Source organism: Triplophysa rosa, linkage group LG5, assembly GCF_024868665.1.
Source record: "Triplophysa rosa linkage group LG5, Trosa_1v2, whole genome shotgun sequence".
NCBI lineage: Eukaryota > Metazoa > Chordata > Actinopteri > Cypriniformes > Nemacheilidae > Triplophysa > Triplophysa rosa.
The window spans coordinates 6,820,363-6,838,210 of NC_079894.1; the positions used below are offsets into that span (position 1 = coordinate 6,820,363).

The 17,848-nt window shown below is 39.1% G+C and overlaps 1 protein-coding gene across 1 annotated transcript; it reads right to left on the reverse strand.

Moving 5' to 3' along the window:
• Window positions 1–59: 59 nt before the first annotated feature.
• Window positions 60–17,848, reverse strand: kcnb2a (potassium voltage-gated channel subfamily B member 2a). The gene is made up of 3 exons (XM_057333385.1): window positions 17,558–17,848; window positions 14,977–15,643; window positions 60–3,746 (listed from the first exon to the last, which is right to left on the reverse strand). The coding sequence occupies exons 2-3, from the start codon at window positions 15,550–15,552 to the stop codon at window positions 1,836–1,838; spliced, it is 2,487 nt and encodes an 828-aa protein (XP_057189368.1). The 5' UTR covers window positions 15,553–15,643; window positions 17,558–17,848; the 3' UTR covers window positions 60–1,835.

Consider the following 17,848-nt stretch of genomic DNA (forward strand, 5'->3'; position numbering starts at 1 on the left):
ACACAAGCTGGTCAGCTTTCATGGCATTTGACAATGCCACTTACTTACTATTACGTTAGTCCCTGCTAATATGATGCATTGTGAAGCATTTCTACTGTAAGAGATGCAACAGCTGTTTAAAGGCCCCCTTCTTAACTAATGGTCTCTTTAAGGTTGAAGGGCTGCTGAACCTTTCACCTAAAGAATGCGCTCATAGTGTCCTGTACAAACATTTCTTTTATGGTCCTCCTAGGTATCTGGAACAATGCCGAAGACTATTTCAAAGTAAACGATGTACAATTATAAACATCTAATGTCACATGCTGATGTACAAACTAGAAACTGAACTTAATGAGATACACAAGATTGAATGCAGACATAATGGAGACATTTGTGTACATTGATGTATTTCTGATGAGTCTGCTTGTGCAAGTAGATGGGATGGTTGTGTGCTGTTATGCATTTTCCCACATTGTTGTTCCTTTGCAAATGTGGTGTGATGTCTGCAAAAGATCATCTAAATATTCAGGAAAACTGGCATTTGGGCTATCAAGATTGCATAAAAAACCTGAGAACTTAATTGTATTTGCATATCTTTCTCTATAAAAGTAGAATTTTCTGTAAATAATTATTTCAATAAAATACCTTAAAGCCTTCTCATAAATGACTGTTTATGAAAAGGCACGGATTTGAGTACTTAAAGCAGGTCGGTTGCTCCTGCCTAACACGTCTTCAAAATCAATGTACGATTGACACCACACAAACGGGTGGTTGTGTTTCTACACTAAATGGATTTAGCCAGTTAAATATACAGTTGATAAACATGGTACATTTCACTGTGAAGCGCTAAAAGCTCGATTTCCAGCTGTTGACATCCATTGACCTTTTTGGTACAAGAGCTGCGCCATTGCACATTACGAAAGGAATCCTGTAATAACATTCATTAAATGTACAATATTTCCATCAAGTCCAGCTGATGTATCATAAAGTGCCACTTCCTTCATCCAACAGAGGGCGCAGTTGATTTACAATGGCTATCGGGTACTGTATTTCCCTCAGCTTATTCTGAAATAAAGGCAACATAAAAACATCAACAAAAATCTTTCCATACAGTTTCACAAATTTACTGATGTGGGGTGTTGTCCACAGCAGTAAACATGCTAAACATTTTATACAAAGAATTGATGTAGTCATTTACAACTAAAACTGATGCAATTGGAAACACTTGTGTAACAGTGAAACCAGCATGCATTTACAGTTATTAAAATAATATAGTTCTTTGTTGTATTTTTTCTTCTATTACTTGTCATTTGTAATAGAAGCAGAATTTCATCCACATTTGCATGTGAATGACATGTATTGTAAATTACCACTGAGGCATAGCACTCAGCCAGAAATCATCAAATGAAGGCATGTTTTGGTCGAGACAAATTCTGACTGCCAATTTACAGAACCATCAAATAAATCCAACACATTACAGCCTTTTAAAAATGTCCATGTGCTTACTACATCTCAATAGGCTGTAAATGCTACAATGTGAACAATTTTTATTATCAGTTATCTGGATGAGTTTATGCTTCAAAAGCTAAGACACAGCTAACTAATCTTTCACATTAGGGGTCATGCTGTTACAAAATAATAATGTTGTTATTATTATTCGAGTACTGTGTGTATTGTTCATTCACGTCCACCTTCTGAATGAATGTCACTAAGCTCTCAAAGTCAGGAGCAGACCTCTTTCAAGATCATAAAGTCAATCTCTGCAAAAAAAGCAGTCCCATTAATAATTAATATTGAGACAGAAGAAAATCTTCACTACTTCAGTTTGCCCCTTTCCGTCCACATACATCAGTACATCACATGCTAGTTTCACATGGCGGTGGCCGTCCGCCGTCCCCCGATGACTTGAGAATATCAGGGGAAAGGAGGTGGTTGTCCACCTTTTGTCCACTTTGAATACTGTCTTCCGCTTCAACGGCACCAACCGTGGGTGAAGCGCAGTTTCCTGTGCTTTTAGGAGAAGTGGGAGTAACAGCTGCTCTATCAACATGGTTTCTCCCTCTTTGGCTTCCAGAAGAGGACAGGTTGTAACCTGGAGAGCTTGTCGCCGAGCCCCCTTCAAAGCCTTTCCCCGGCGACCTCGGGCTGTGCCGAGGAGAACCTGCCAGCAGCGATGTGTCGCACGCTGGTTGCTTGGGTGTCAGAGTCGCTGTGTCATCGGTCATGACTAAATTCAAGTTGGAAGCGCCCTCGTCTGGAGATTCAGTAAAGTTCACTTTGAGTCCCTTTGCTTTTACTCTCGGAGGGCTCCTCACAGTTTCACCGCTGGGATCGAAGCTTTGGTTCTCCTCGCCCTGTGATGTGGTCTCGGGCTTGCACTGGACGAACTCATATAGGCCCTCCTTGATGATTGTGGGCTGCTTTGCTTTCTTTGCCGATGGGCTGCTTTGCGGCCACCTGTCCAGAGAGCTAATCTGGCTTAGGTCGAGCGGAGGAGGCGCACGTGGATGTCTCACCTGTGTTCCTGCAATATTGGGCAGCAGTGCGCTTTTTTCGACTTCGCTGATATCAGTGGCGCAGCTGGTGAAACTGTCGACACTGGAGATGCTTCTGATGTCTTTCAGAATAGGGTCACTCTGAACCACCTTCATCTCCATCCTTTCTTCTTTACCAACGCTGCCCCCTTTAGAAGCCGAAGGGCCACCGCAGCTTACAGGTGCAGGAGTCGTCATCTGGTTATACATTTGTTCGAGGGATTTCGCGTTCAGGCGTTGAGGGCTTGGACGCTGTTTGAATCCTCCATCTGGAGAACCAAGCTGGCCTATTTCTTGATATTTCGCTTCACACGGCTTGGAACTCAAGTCGGAGTTTGAGCTCTTTAAATAGTTCCACCTGCTGGGAGAAACGTGATTGTCTGAGCCTTTCTCCTCGTTCTTTTCTATCACAACATCTATTAGCTCCATGTTGCGAGCAAAGGCATCTTTCAGGTTCATGGACACGATGCTTCCGTTCCTCTTGGCCCTCTCAAGCGCCTCTCTGCGTTTGATAGCCTTCTCCTGTCTCTTTTGTTCTTTGTAGAACTCTGAGAAATTATTCACAATAATAGGGATAGGGAGAGCGATCACTAGCACGCCAGCAATACAACAGAGACCACCCACTATTTTGCCCAGGAGCGTTTGGGGATAGATATCCCCATAACCCACAGTTGTCATGGTTATCGTTGCCCACCAGAACGAAGCGGGAATACTGGTGAATTTTGTAGCATCTTCATCTTTCTCAGCAAAGAATACCAGACTCGAGAAGATCATGATCCCCATTGCTAAAAACAATATCAACAGCCCGAGTTCATTATAGCTTCTTTTGAGGGTGAACCCAAGAGACTGAAGTCCCGTAGAGTGCCTCGCAAGTTTCAGAATTCTTAAAATTCTCATAATTCTGAAGATCTGAACGACCCTGCGCACGTTCTGGAACTGGAGGACGCTCTTGTTGGATTCAGTTAGGAATATTGTCACATAATAGGGAAGAATAGCCAATAGATCGATGACGTTCAGAGGCCCTTTGAAGAACTTCCACTTGTTGGGGGAAGACAAAAACCGAAGCAGATACTCCATAGTGAACCAGGCAATGCAAATGGCTTCCACATGGGCAAGGTTTGGATTGTCATTAGACTGTCCGAATTCATCAATCACTTGTAATTCAGGCAGGGTATTGAGTGACAGTGCAATGGTTGAAAGAACAATAAACAGAATTGATATTATGGCCAGAACCTGCAAAAAAAAGAGAGGAGAGGGGTTAGTCATGAAATGCTAAACGTACATACAACAACAGCAATGTCAGTCGATATCAATTGAAAGGGCCTTAATTCGAAACCAGATCAGAAATTCTATGCACAGATGAGATCAGTATTTCCAGTGAATAAAATTTCATTTTTGTGCTGATTTGCTCAGCAGGTGGAAAAGGAAAACATGTAGCCTCTAGCGCACTAAAATCCCCCAGGGTTTGTTCTGTGAAAGTGTAAAAATAGCCCTCTCTGATATTTGAAGTGTAACACATATTCAGAAGTTAAAACTAAAAAAGTCCGATATTTCCTGGAATCTGGGCTGCAGAGTAAAGACCTCCTCCATCCCAGCCCTGGAATTAAACAAAAGGCACATGCTTAACAAAAGTTTACAGACATAAATAAGAGGAAAGGAAATGAGCATGCCCTTATTAGGATCATGTGATCTGTATCACCTGTTGTCTAATTGTCCTGCATCACATTAATTCAAACATGACCTTGCAGTTATTGATCCATTATTCGGTTACAATATGGAATAGGTGTCCGGTGAGGATATCAAGATAATCAAATAATCCTAATCTGACTCTGTTACATACTGTATATCCGGATATCATAAAATAATACTTCATGTTTAAAGCATTACAAGTGGAGTAACATTCAAACACTAAACAAACTTTATAAAAACATGTTCAATACAAATGTTTGGGAAAACATGGCTTGTTATTGATGAGGACCTTGTAAATTAAGTCAAATGCACATTTCCAAGATGTTGTCCAAGAGAATATTGACTCGAGTCGACCATGAGGAGCACATTCCATTTTATAAATGTGTTTTTAATCAAGGAAAAAGCCAGCTTCTTTCAACTGCCTTTAGCAGTTTATCCATTCATTTTTCTAGACATCCTCTTTATCTCTCTATATAGAGAAAAAAACTGTGGTATGTGTTTTGTACTATCATAACTCCAACCACCATATTCCAATTGCATCACTCATATACTTTCATTTCTTGTATTTTTATGCTTCAAAAAGTGTGTCTGAGAAAAGTGAGTTTCATCATTTACTCACCCTCTTGTAATTTCACACCTATATGACTTCCTTCACAAATGAACATAAAAAAAGAACAATTTGTTGAAGAATGAAGAAAACCAAAACACATTGGCCCCCATTGACATCATTGTGAGAACACAAAACCACCGAGACATTTCTTGAAAAGTATTTTTTGTGTGTTCCAGAGGAACGAGTCAAATACACGTTTAAACGATATGAGGGTGAATAAATGATGACAGAATTTTTATTTTTGAGTGAACAATCCCTTTAAAGGGACAGTTCTCCCAAAAAATCTTTCATCATTTACTCACTCTCAAGTTGTTTCAAATCTGTTTACACTTCTTTGTTCTGATGAACACGAAAGAAGATATTTGGAAGAATCCTCGTAATGAAACAGTTCTTGGTCACCATTGACTACCATAGTAGTGAAAATTACAATGGTAGTCAAAAGTGTCCCAGAACTGTTGCTTTAAATATCTTCTTTTGTGTTCAACCGAACAAATAAATTTACAAAGCAATTTTTCCTACTATGGTAGTTAATGGTGGCCAAGAACTGTTTGGTTATAAGCATTCTTCCAAATATCTTTCTCTGTGTTCATCAGAACAAAGATATGTATAAAAAAATTTAAACAACTCGAGGGTGATAAATAAAGACCATTTTTTATTTTTGGGTGAACTGTCCCTTTAAAAGTGGATTAATTGAGATCTACTGGAGAATAATACTGCTGACCTTCACAAAGCTCTTCCATTATGAAAAGTGCAAACAACCTTATGAAAAAGTGTTTTAATAATATACATTCAGCATTTTTATCATAATACACCTGAACTGTTTTCACTCCAAGCTGTTATACGTACATCTGAATTGTTAGCTTGCTTTAAAAGTAAATGATCTATAACGTGGAATGGATGCTGTCACCGATTTCACACAATCACAACTGTGACACAATTTGGCAACTCACTGTCCTTTAATGTAGTGATTTATATATTACAATGTTTAAGGAAGACTAAAGAGATTACACGTTGATTCTTTCCTTGTGGGGGGAGGGGAAAGACTGACTAACTGCCCCTAACCTTTCCATATCCTTGCTATACATAGAAACTCAATCCTATTACAATTATCCCGAAATGTCCTGCCACACAGACGGAAATGTGAACATTCTTATCAGGGCCCATACAGTTCTCCAATTTCAACAATAACACCAAAAGAGTAAAATGGATGAATATCCCAAGGTCTTTGTGGGAAGAACACATGGACCGACAATGGAGAAAGCAGCCAGTTTTGAAAGGAAAGCCTACCAAATGGCAAAACTCTCTTGGATGTTCTTTTGCTCTGGCCAACGGAGAGGAATTATAGGAAAATGATCTAACCAACAATAGCCTCACTTTGCTTATCACGCCAATATCATTTGAATAGTAAAACAGAGTCTGACATTGTTGTTGTCAGAGTGCTATGGGTCACTGAGAACACATCTACAAGGTAAAAAAATCAATGCGCTAAAATGACCTAAGTAAGTTTAATTGCTGCCTTCAATTTTTAGGTAAAATCAAAGTGTTGCCTAAAGCACAACCTGCAGTAATATGTTCTATCCAACTTTAAGGTTTTTCCCCCACTGTGAATATAATCACTGATTAAGAAAATAGTGCATTATAGTGTGTACGTAGGCCATTCATTGGTCAAGCAAGCCAAGTCAAATGTGACAAACAAATGTGTTGGTCAATAGACAGGCACAACGGAAAGCATAAACGCAAGTTCTTGGCATTGTGCAATGGGTAGGAAGCATAAGGAAAGCGATTCTGAATCGCAGGGATCATTCTTGCCAGGTAAGAAAAACATCTGGATGTGACAAAGAGATCCAGCATCCAGTCAGTGGTCGACCTATCCACAAAGCTGAGCATGAAAATGAATTTTTTTTATCACTTTTTGGGGAGAGGGTTCCTGAGGTAACTCCAAAGAACCGTTTTCTGTTAATGCTACATATACAGCCAAGTCGACAACAGTTTTTTGCTATGTTCATGCAATTACCTTATTACTTTAACGTTTTTTATAAACTTAACCATAATATTTCAGCCCTTCCCTCTACTATGGAAAACATAAATGATTCAGTCCCACAAAATCAGTTCAATGTTTTGACTTGCAAGTCTGAAGGACATGAATTCCCAGCCCAACGTGCGGCTATGGCGAGCTCATTAATCACTCGAGGAGAAACATTTGAAGGTATGTCACACAGGCCTCTGCTGACACAGCCAGTAGAGATATGTTCTCAGCGCAAGAGAGACGGGAACGATAAGTACCGAAGGAGAAAGACAGGAGGATTAGCTAACTGTCCTCATCTGTGGATCTGTACAAACGTGATTACATGGCAGTGATCTCAACACTGGGAGATTTCTGGCATTAGACCAGAGCTTGTGCGTACAGAAGCACCAAGAAAATCCTTCGCGTCACCTAACCCTATTTTAAACGGAGAGGAAGGGTACTGTCTCGCTGATGTCACCAAGACATTTGTTTACATTTCTTGAGTGTTTGTGATACATCATTTTAGACCATTTTTTAAAATAAATATTAAAACCATGCTATCTGAAATTCAGTATTTTGAGTTTCATTTTCAAATTTACATTTTTGCTTGAGGTTGGTGGTAAAACGGTGATGTGGGGGAGGGTAGAAAGATTGAGGCTGGTTTTAGATCTCTCCTTCAGCATGGGGTGGAGCTGCTCTTGGCTTCAGTCCTAGGGACATCTGGCTTTTAGACAATGACAACAAGAGTTATTGTCTTGGCACCCGACTGATCTGAGGATCTGAAAATAATCATAAAAAAATGTATATGTGGAAGAACTGTTTCCAGAAGGCAATCTGGCCGAACATGAGGATTTGGCTTTTAATCTGCCCAGTGAGGTGGATTTACCTGTACTGCATAAAGTAGAAGGTTCAAGTGGGAGTCAATGACAAGAACAACCACTGAAACATTTTTTATGAGAACTAAGAACTGATGAATAATGAGTAAACGCTGTTTCATGCACAAAGCCAGCACCACGGACAGCTCCTTCAATCGGAACAGATCTTCCCAACTGCAATGCCTCCTGGGCAGGAATGAAGGTGTTAAATCCATCTCCTTTTATCTGCAAACCTTTCTGTGGTGCTCAGATGACTCAGTAATGTGTTCTTTAGAAAACAATTACAACAGGCCAAGCTTTCAGCTCCACTCAGAGAGTGAAGGGTGTTGTGCTTTGCACAAACAATATTAGCATCTATTGCCAGACTGGCCCTTTTCCTGTGTTTTCTCCTTTAGTAAAGCTACCTTGCTGACATGAAACTAACTGCAGTTATTAAAGTATATTATATCGTTTTAAAGGTTCAGAATTTCAGAATGAATAAAAAGGAGTGCTTTGAGGTGCTATCATTTAGTGCTGTGAATTTGCAATAACTTAGGAACATTAAAGGTCCAGCCAGTGTATGAAATTTAGCGGCATCTAGTGGTGAGGTTGTGAATTGCAACCAACGGCTCACTCCACCCCTCCTTTTTGAAGCACTACGGTGGCTGACACAGGACTAAGATGCTGTCACATTTTCGCTTTTTTACAGAAGGAGATAACGTATTTATGAAACGTGCTCTGTAGAGCAGTTTGTCCGTTTAGGGCTAGAAACAACATAGCGAATACCATGTAAGGGGACCTGCGGTGTATGTAGATAGAAATAGCTCATTCTAAGGTAATAAAAACAAAATGCTTCATTATGTAAGGTCTTTATACACCTCTGAAGACAAAGTTATGTCGATTTTATTGCATTTCTGTCAATAGATCCTCCAGATAAATGACACACAGCACCTTGTTGTTATAACTGCAAAAGAAGACAAAACTCTGCATGGAAACCTAAGAATGTCATGATCAATATCGAAGGGTTATTTATATAATGGCGACAGGAGATCTGTTCGCATGTTTGTGTTTTTTATAGGACAGGTTTATGGGGCTCTAACCTCCCACATTTGTCAAGAGGTTTTTGCTGAGTAAGGGATATACTATCCAGTTCCTATATTATGGCAATACACAATGGAATATCTATGAGCATTGAAAGAGAATGGAGGTTCCAACCAGCATGAAACAAGCTGCGGCGAGATGTTGAGATGACTCTTTGGTGCCTGACAGTGTCTTTGCATGTGCGGGGGAGGGAGGAAGCGGGGTCTTGATTATAGTTATTAGTCAACAATGTAGCCCTGATGACTGGTTGTTGATTTACAGGCGAACCCTCAGGCTACCACTTACAGCCGCATCCTCATATGCAAAATATTCAGCCTCACAAGTGGGGCAGGCGGGCAGCCTCTACTTAAACACAGTGCACAGCCTGTTATTCTGTCTGTCCAACTGGCACTGACTATTTTTAACACACAATCTAAGAAATCTGCCCTCTTGCAAGACCCACCAAATCTGCCAGACATTTGTCCTTGTAAAAGCATTTTACAGAACCGAAATCACAGCTGGGTTCAAGGTGAGGTTGAGTTCAGAGGATAAAGCTCTAAGTCTTATCCTGCAAGACTGGCAGTGCTCCTGCCCATGGCAAGGCTTTAGCTATTGTGGGTTGGGTAGGTAAAGCAAATAGCATGTATTTTGCTGTCATGGTGTGTGAATAGCACACGGATTACTTAAGAAAGTGCAACATTTGCCCAACAGTAGGAAACCTGACCTTTTACAAAGCCTAGCTTCCTGCTTCCAGTACTGCTGATATCTTGATCATAAAAACAATACAATATATGAACTTTTTTTTTTAATTTACGAGACACAAGCTAATCCAAATCAGGAACGATAATACCAGAAAAATGATATCCCAGTAATCGATCATTGTAGACCCTAAAGGGACCAAACGCAAGACAGAGTAAAATCTTTTTAAGTGCTTTGTATAGAGCTTTTAGTGCATATTAATATCTTTACTACTTTATTAAAATGTCCTTGTTCAAAAGTGGCTGCAGGAAACATTTTTTTGCATAATGCTCTTCCAACAATAAGTAACAATATGATCTTTTGTAGTAACTTCTAACTTTTACTTAAGCATAAATTGAAAACAATATTCGTGAATTGTCAAAAAATAAAATGCACGTCTTTTCACGACATTTTCCCAAAAACTGTAAAGGAAGCTTTCAGACACCTCATGAGTATCACAAAACTAAAGAAATGCCTAATTTATACTTTTATATACAGTAAGAAAAGCTGAGAAAGCAAGATTAAAAAAGTATCAGAGACATGAATTAACTGTCAGTCATGTTATGCGAGTAAATGTGTTTAAACTCAATTAAGCTTCAATCTATAACTCTATAACTTATGTCTATAACAGATTTCAACTAAGTGCAATATAAGATTGAACTCTAGCTATTTGGTTTGTTCATTACTTAGATTAAAGTTAAATCCCTTTAGGTTTCTCAGGCTTAAGATAATTGTGTGACATTGAGGGGGACAAAATCTTCTCTGAGTCGGCAAAGAGGCCATACGACTTGATCCAATGTCCAACGCCCACACTGGGCCTATGTACAGCAATTTGCTCCCTTTGTGTCACAGGCTAAGCCCTTCATTTTCAATGCACTGGATTACATAACATAACAATTACTATCAATTCAGAGATGCCTCTTCTCATCCGAGTACATGTCAACTTTAAATCTCGTTGTTTTAACCGACGTTTGCATGCTTGTATGGATATCTGAAATTTCAAATGCTTGACCTTTTCATAAAAAAATAAAATGAAAATTTTGAATATATAAAAAAAACTTGGTGTTTAAACCTCTCTTTTATAATCTGAGGTGCGCCACTATTTTGGAATGTCTATTGTAATGTTTCTCAACACCATTACATTGTCTTTGAAATACAATCATATACAGTTTTTGGAAAGTATATATAGTCAAATAGCATATTAAAGACCACACATCACATTACGCACATGACTCTTCAGAAAATAGTGCTGGCTAGTCCATAATCTTAAGAGGAGATCAATTTACCAACCGCACTCTGAAAGTGCATTGAGAAATAACGGCTGTATTGAAGTGCGCGAAGGATGAATTATTCTAAAATGATTAATGCAGTCTCACTGTAGTTAATAAGATCTAACAGACTCTTAAAGGAGCACTGAATGTAACCTTTACACTCGCTGCATCTGTTGACCTCTACGGCTCTTAAAGTGATGGCTGAGAGGGGAGCCAGGATTCACTCTTACCAAATAATGTCACAGGTATCTCCTTCCACAGGCAGACCTAGTGTCTCAGCCAAAATCCAAAGCCTCTTTATTCAGTAACAGATCCTACGCAAAGAAAGAGCTTTTCCTCTCTTCTGCCCCTCCGTCATCACTGGGATCTGTTAAGAGAGCATCCGCTCCATCCGCGGAGCTGAGAGTATCATGTCATGAGAAATTACTGTAAATTCACATAAATTATTCACACCTCAGACGCACCAGGAGAACAGCAGGCTCATCAAAACAATCTTCATACTACATCTGATATCTCCACATCATGCATGAGTATTACGAGTATGATGTATTTTTTATATTAAATTGAGTTTTTGGAATGTGATTCAAGGAATGATTCACTTCCTCTGTGAGCCACATGGAGAAAAGTAAAAGGAAGCATTAGGTGATGTTTCATTGAAAAGATGTTTCATTGAATTGTCATTAGCAAAAATAAAAATCGTGTGATTAAGATTCGGAGTAAATTATAGAAGGAATTGTTCCGTTTTCTGTTCAGGTCCGGTTATGAAATCAACACACTATTTAGAGATCTTCATCTATACATCCTAATATAATATGTAAATGCAAAAGTCCCACACTTTACACTTCTGTGCTACAGTATCTCTTCACATTTTTTACTGTTGACTCAGAACGTCGATACATAGATAACAACACATAGATAGGTCTTTTCAATTTCATGGCCAAGAATCACAGTAATTTGACTATAAAGTAGCTCGGCCTGATCATGTTTGGGGTGGTAAAGATCTCTTCAGTTTAAACAAGAAGGAAAGTAAGGAAAAGCTCACATGCACTAGAAACCACACTCACTTCATACTCAGCCAAATCAAATCACTGAGATGTCAAAAAATGTTTTGCTGCAAGACAGGAAATTGGCTTGTTTGAAAGGATTATATTCATCCTTACAGGCATGCTCGTCTCTGTATTCCGAAACAGCAAAAACTGTTTGGAAAATTGTCAAATTGAACATACCTACCACTCAATATAAAGTTATATGGTGGAAAATGTATCCACCGATAAATTAAATGCTATGGCAAACACGTGACCATATTACATAGTCATAAGCCAGACAAGCTAGAGTCCTCAGCGGTCTATTTGTAGAAACAGACTAGGTAAATCACCAAAGGAGATTAAGACTCCATTGCCTCACAGCGATGGCTATACTGGGTACTGTTAGTTTTATCTTTTCAACCACCTAGAAACTGTCCAGAGGAAAATATATTACCACTTGGACCGTATTGCAAAATGAACAATAACGGCTTATTTTCCAACACCTGAAATGTCAAACACATTTCAGTTTTACTCAAAGACATACTACTGAAAAAGCATTTCTAGTGTAACAAAGTATAGAAAACTATTATTGACTTCATATGACTATGCATTGGGGAATACCTCCTCAGTAGTCTGCAGTCATGATCCTGTCCATGTCTCAGATAACCAAGCCACCAAACCCACAGAAGGAAAGGTCAAGGTCAAGGTTAGGAGTCATGCAACTGGACCCCTGTAATGTAAAGGGGCTTTGTCTGTTCTCCCTCAAAATCAATCTAAACAAACATTACATTATTACCAAAATTGAGTTACTGTGTAATTTATTATGCTTCTTTATATGAAGAGTTCATTTGCAAAAACAGATAAAAATGTTCAAAAATCATGTTTTTTATTGGGCATTTAAATTATTATCATTCAATCTGCAGTTGGGTTGTTTAAGTAATTAAGTAATAATAACAACAACAAAGAAATACAGCTAACGAACACAATAAAATATGATAACATAATTATGATGTTCTTTGAAAAAAAATGTTTTATCTGTTTTTGCAAATAAACTTTTTATATCTGCCATACTGCCTAACTGTTGCATTTGTGCCAGATTGTTTTGCATTATCTTATCCTCTCAACATACTCCTCCAAGGAATAAAGTAGCGATATGATCAACTGAATTTCGGTCAATATAAAGCTGTTCCTGAGCTGAAGCCTGACATTATAGGTGTATGCTGAAAGTAAATATGTTTGTTTGTTTGTGCTGACTCATTCAAACCATTGACTGGCAACAAATCATCCTCTCTGAAATCACAACGTGCTACTCCACCTGCCCAGTCAGTCACACCCCCAACAATAATGCTAAAGTAAATCTGTCACACACAATGAATCAGAGAGAAATTCTCACATTTATCCCCTTGTGTGTTTCATGGAGGAAAGCAAGCCTTACATCTTTCAGACAACACGAGGGTGAGTTAATGACAACACAATTTTCATTTTCTGGGGTGAACTATTCCTTAAATGTTTGTGTCTGGTGAATAAATGTAAACAATGCACATGATCAATTCACAGAGTTCAGTATGTTAGTTTTCATAATTGCAATGCTTTTATATTGAGAGGCTCAGATTATTTTGGTAGGCTAACCCGGAAGTAAGTGCCGCGCTGGTTCCCTCGACCGAAAGCCATTTTCCCACAGACTTCTGGAAGATCGCAAAAAAATAAGCTCTGTGATTAACAAAGGTTTATGATGTTTACACGTTTTGTCTATCAAGATAATCTTTACAAATTAACACAACATTTGTTACTTTTGAAGCCGAAAAACAATCGGCAGAAGTGAAAAGCTAACACGATGCTATAAACAGACTACACTTAAGGTCGCTCGATATCAACGTCAACATCACCAAGCCGCCGACAACTCTTTCAAACTTTATTAAAAAGGTGTTCCCTGGTAAGTAATTACTCCGTGAATGAATCCGCATCTACGTTTTAAGAGATTTGTGCCATGTATTTGTGAGCTCTATATGCACGATGACGTCTAACATCCCCGCCAAAGGAAGTAGTCGCTTTTAGCATCTTGTTAGCAACCGCCGTTTTTAAGACACAATAAGGCTTTAAAAAATCACAAGCTGGTTATAATTGGTGTGTTTTATGTCATAGAATAAAACATGAAAATATTTTGAGGTTTTGTTTACCACAGACCTTATTTCGGGCGATTTACCAAAAATCCATTAAAAACACCCATAGACTTTGGGGCGATGGAACCGGAAGTCCTAAAACGCTAACTCGCTTCTGGGTTTTGCTTACAAAAAAGTCATCTCTGAGCCTACCTATTAACAGGATTCTAATGGCTGTTGTTAATTATATTTTTCCACTTTATTTATTCAAGATCCTTTACATTTCCTCCTCAGAAAGCTTCTTTTCTCAAGAGCCAAAGGGTAGGAAAAAGTCCTGTACATTAAAGCATTTCACTAATGGCTCTTCTGACTACTTTCTCTGTCTGAATTCTGGGAAGTTGCCGATCTGTGCCATTGGGACTGGGCACTGAGTGAACCAAAGGCCTCCGAGCAGCTGTGAAAAAGCTTTTACATTTTCTCAACAACCTCCCACCTAGGCATTCAACTAATGTGTAAGACAACACGATTCCTCAAAAACATCCCTAAATGAGAGTACTGATGTATAATAATCTCTTTATAGGTAAAATGATCACCATGCTGTTATTTTATAAATTAGTACTTAGTTAATTGAAATGTAAACAGTGTAGGTGAAAAGAAATGTTGCATATGCATATCGATCTTCCATACAGCATCTCACCACAATCGCAAAATAAAAAGACCAAACATATTTGATGGAATTGGCAGAATAGTTTCAAATGAGATGCCAAGACCCTACATCTTCTGTCTAGTGTAGCCATGCAGTGAGCTGTGTACTAATAAATAAAAATGCTTCTTCTTTTGTGGCAGAAACCCTGGGCTAATATGTCAGTCACGACAGCAAAGGAAGTGCATATGGATTGTGTTATATTTATAAATTCATCTCTGGGTTTTAGATTTCATTATATTGCTGCTATCCTCATAATTTTACTGTAAACATTGCCCTTCATAACTTGTTGTAGGAGGCTCAGAATCAAGTAAAAATGTGTTGGCATTATCCTTGTGGGATAAATTATTGTGCATATAATTGTGCGTTGTGCCATGTGTTTGGCCTACCTTGGCGGCCATAGAAGAACTTGGTTTCTCCAGCAAATCCCAGAGCTTCTGTCTTTTGTCTGCACAACATCCCGTGTCCACCTGATCTCCATCCTTCTCTCTGAGAGTTTCAGCCTCCCTCCTCAGTTCTTCATTCATCTGCTCCTTCTTCTGATGGTACCGTGCCTGGCAGCATGACTCCAGATAGATCTCATCAATGCCCCAGTAGTCAAGCTCTTGACCAAAAGACAGAGCGCACATCTCTTCCATCATGTGCAGCTTGCCCGTCCGGTAAAAGTTTAAAATGGAGGAAAAAGCACCCGGGTGCCTATCAAAGAAATACTCATTGTCGTTCAGACTGTAGTCATCACAGATCTCCATTAAGGTTTCATGGGTGTTGCAGTCTCTAAGTTTCCCAAGACGGGTTCGTGGCAGTCGGTCCAGTGTTCTCCACAGAACCTCATGGACCAGCCCACCCACGTTGATCCGGACTCTTCTTGATCTGGCTTTTGTCCGAATGATGTCGATGGGTTCTGGCGGGAGTGAGCCCTGTGGCCTCGAGACCTTCTGAGCCCCGAAGCTTGCCCTCTCAGCCATAATTTTGCTACTTAAATGTAATGCTAATTAAGATGCCAACAAATGGGTACTAGGATGAATCCACCTCAGACAAGTCCCTTCATGGTGGCACCTGAAAGTAAATAACATGTAACTCATAACATGTAACTGAGAGCGATTCCAATAGTATTTTAAACAGCTTACAGAAAAAAACAATAAAAAAATTCAGTTTTTGAGATCCAAGTGAGACCATACTTAAAAATTTAATAAACACATTTAGAAATCAAGCTTAAGACATTTCTTGGCCGCACGTGCCTGGCACGAGTTAAATTCCGGTCTGTGTTTGATTATAATATAACAATTTATTTTATATTTAATTCATATTAATATTCATTTATGCTATATTTTATTGTATATGAATTGTATTAGATTAAAACTACTCAACAGTTATTGATTCTTTGCAGGAAGTTAAAGCCCCACTGCTATGCTTTGGAACGCGCAGCATTATTTGATATGTTGATGTAATTTCAACTGAAAAATGCACAGAGCGGGAGACATATCGAGTGACCCCGCCCACTTTTCAAATAAACAATAGTGTTTCGTTTACGGCACACAGTCACCCTGGCAAAGCTGCATTTAACAGCGTGATAGCCACAGTGGTGTAAAAGTATATTGAAAAGAATCATAGGATCAGTGATACCAGTGATGTGTCATTTGAAGTTTTTATTTACTTTGGTGAGTGCCAGACACAGTCAGTTTTAAACGCTTACATCTTCTAAATGGGAATAAATTATTTTGTCAGCTCGTAGGAGCATATCAGTTTATTGACGTCCTAAAGGCTAACTTATTTTTAATAAAAGAAAAAAAACTTTCATTTTGATTTCACTGGGGCTTTAAGCTTGAACCACATAACATTTGTTTATTTTGTTGCCGCTTTAAAGATCTTATTATGCTAAAAAACCGAATGTAGGCTACCAATAAAAAAGAACACAGTTTTAAGAGAAGGGGTTATTTGGACGTTGTTATGTGGGACCCTTTAAAATATAGGCTACTGATTTTTCAAATCATGATGTATCTAAAAATTAACAGTGATATCCAATCGAATGACCATTAGGCCTACAATGTGCCTCTTACGGAGCGTTTAAATGTCAAGCAGGCTATCCCTTTGGCTCTGAGGACAGACGATAATGCGATTGAGTATTTAAGAATGTCTTGATGATAAATCCCGGCAGGACTATTTAGCGGGCTTCTATTTCCTGCTCTTAAAAGACTTCGGAACAGCCGGCTATTTAAAACTTCCAACCAGAGAGAAAACTATATAGGCCAGCATTTCATAATGGTGCAGCACTACAATGATTCAAAAATGATGATTGTCCCGTCGTGAGGTTTCAACGCTTTAACACTGTCACATCCAATTTATCCGCAGCTTTACGCGTTATCCCCACAAGGTTAAGTTGCTGCGTCCTTATATTGCAATTTAGACATAAATTCTCATAATCATTAAAAAAATCAACTGAAATAGGTTCTCCCAAGTTAGACGTGAGATAGTGATAAACAACCCCCCCCCCAGACGTGAAACAGGAACGTCAGCGCCGATTGTTGTAGGCTATGGGCTACAGCTGACAAAAATGGATGAGAACTGATCATTCTCGTTGTTATTGTTTGACTCCATTAGCAGCGCCAAAGGTCATGGGCGCTAACCCCTCAGACTTCACACTTCTACAAAAATAATAGCTTGAATGCACTTTGGGTTAAAAGTTACCTCATACGTGTGAATGCATTTCTAAAATGATTTCCTCGTGACGTTCAATTTATTTAGGTAAAACCGTAACTAATCCTAATCCTTGACCAGTCTTTCGCGCGCACCTGTTTCGCGGCATCCGATGCAAGTCTGAAGTGCTGGAGTGCTTTTTGGGCACGCGTGCGCGTGAAGTTTTCTGAACCTCAAAAAATCATCTTACAAACAAATGTCCACATCCGGATCGCACAGTTTTCACATCGTTCAAAAAAGAAACAGCCTTTTAATCAAACAAAAACATAATCTTACCTTCCCGCCGTTCTTCTTTCTCCTCGCCCAAAATAACAAGTAGCCTATATTAGCCCTAAACTTCCCCCTCCATCCGATCAGGGGAGAGAGGCATCAGTAGCCCTGTTGAAAGGGCAGTCGCTCTTCTTCATGTTCGTAGAGGGTAAATCTCATAAACTGCTCGCGCAAATTAAGAAGAATAAAAGGAAACTATTGATTATCCTCGCCACGGTGCCATGATACCGTGTTATAAATCAGATGCTGTGTCACACAGAGCTCAGCGGAGCACGCGGAGCATCGACTGAGCGGGAG

Bases quoted from the DNA above. Each gene is read 5' to 3' on its own strand.
- kcnb2a (XM_057333385.1), bottom strand. From the start codon at position 15,552: ATGGCTGAGAGGGCAAGCTTCGGGGCTCAGAAGGTCTCGAGGCCACAG. The intron at 3,747-14,976 runs GTAGGCCAAACA...TTTTTTTTGCAG, and splicing joins GTTCTTCTATGGCCGCCAAG to GTTCTGGCCATAATATCAAT.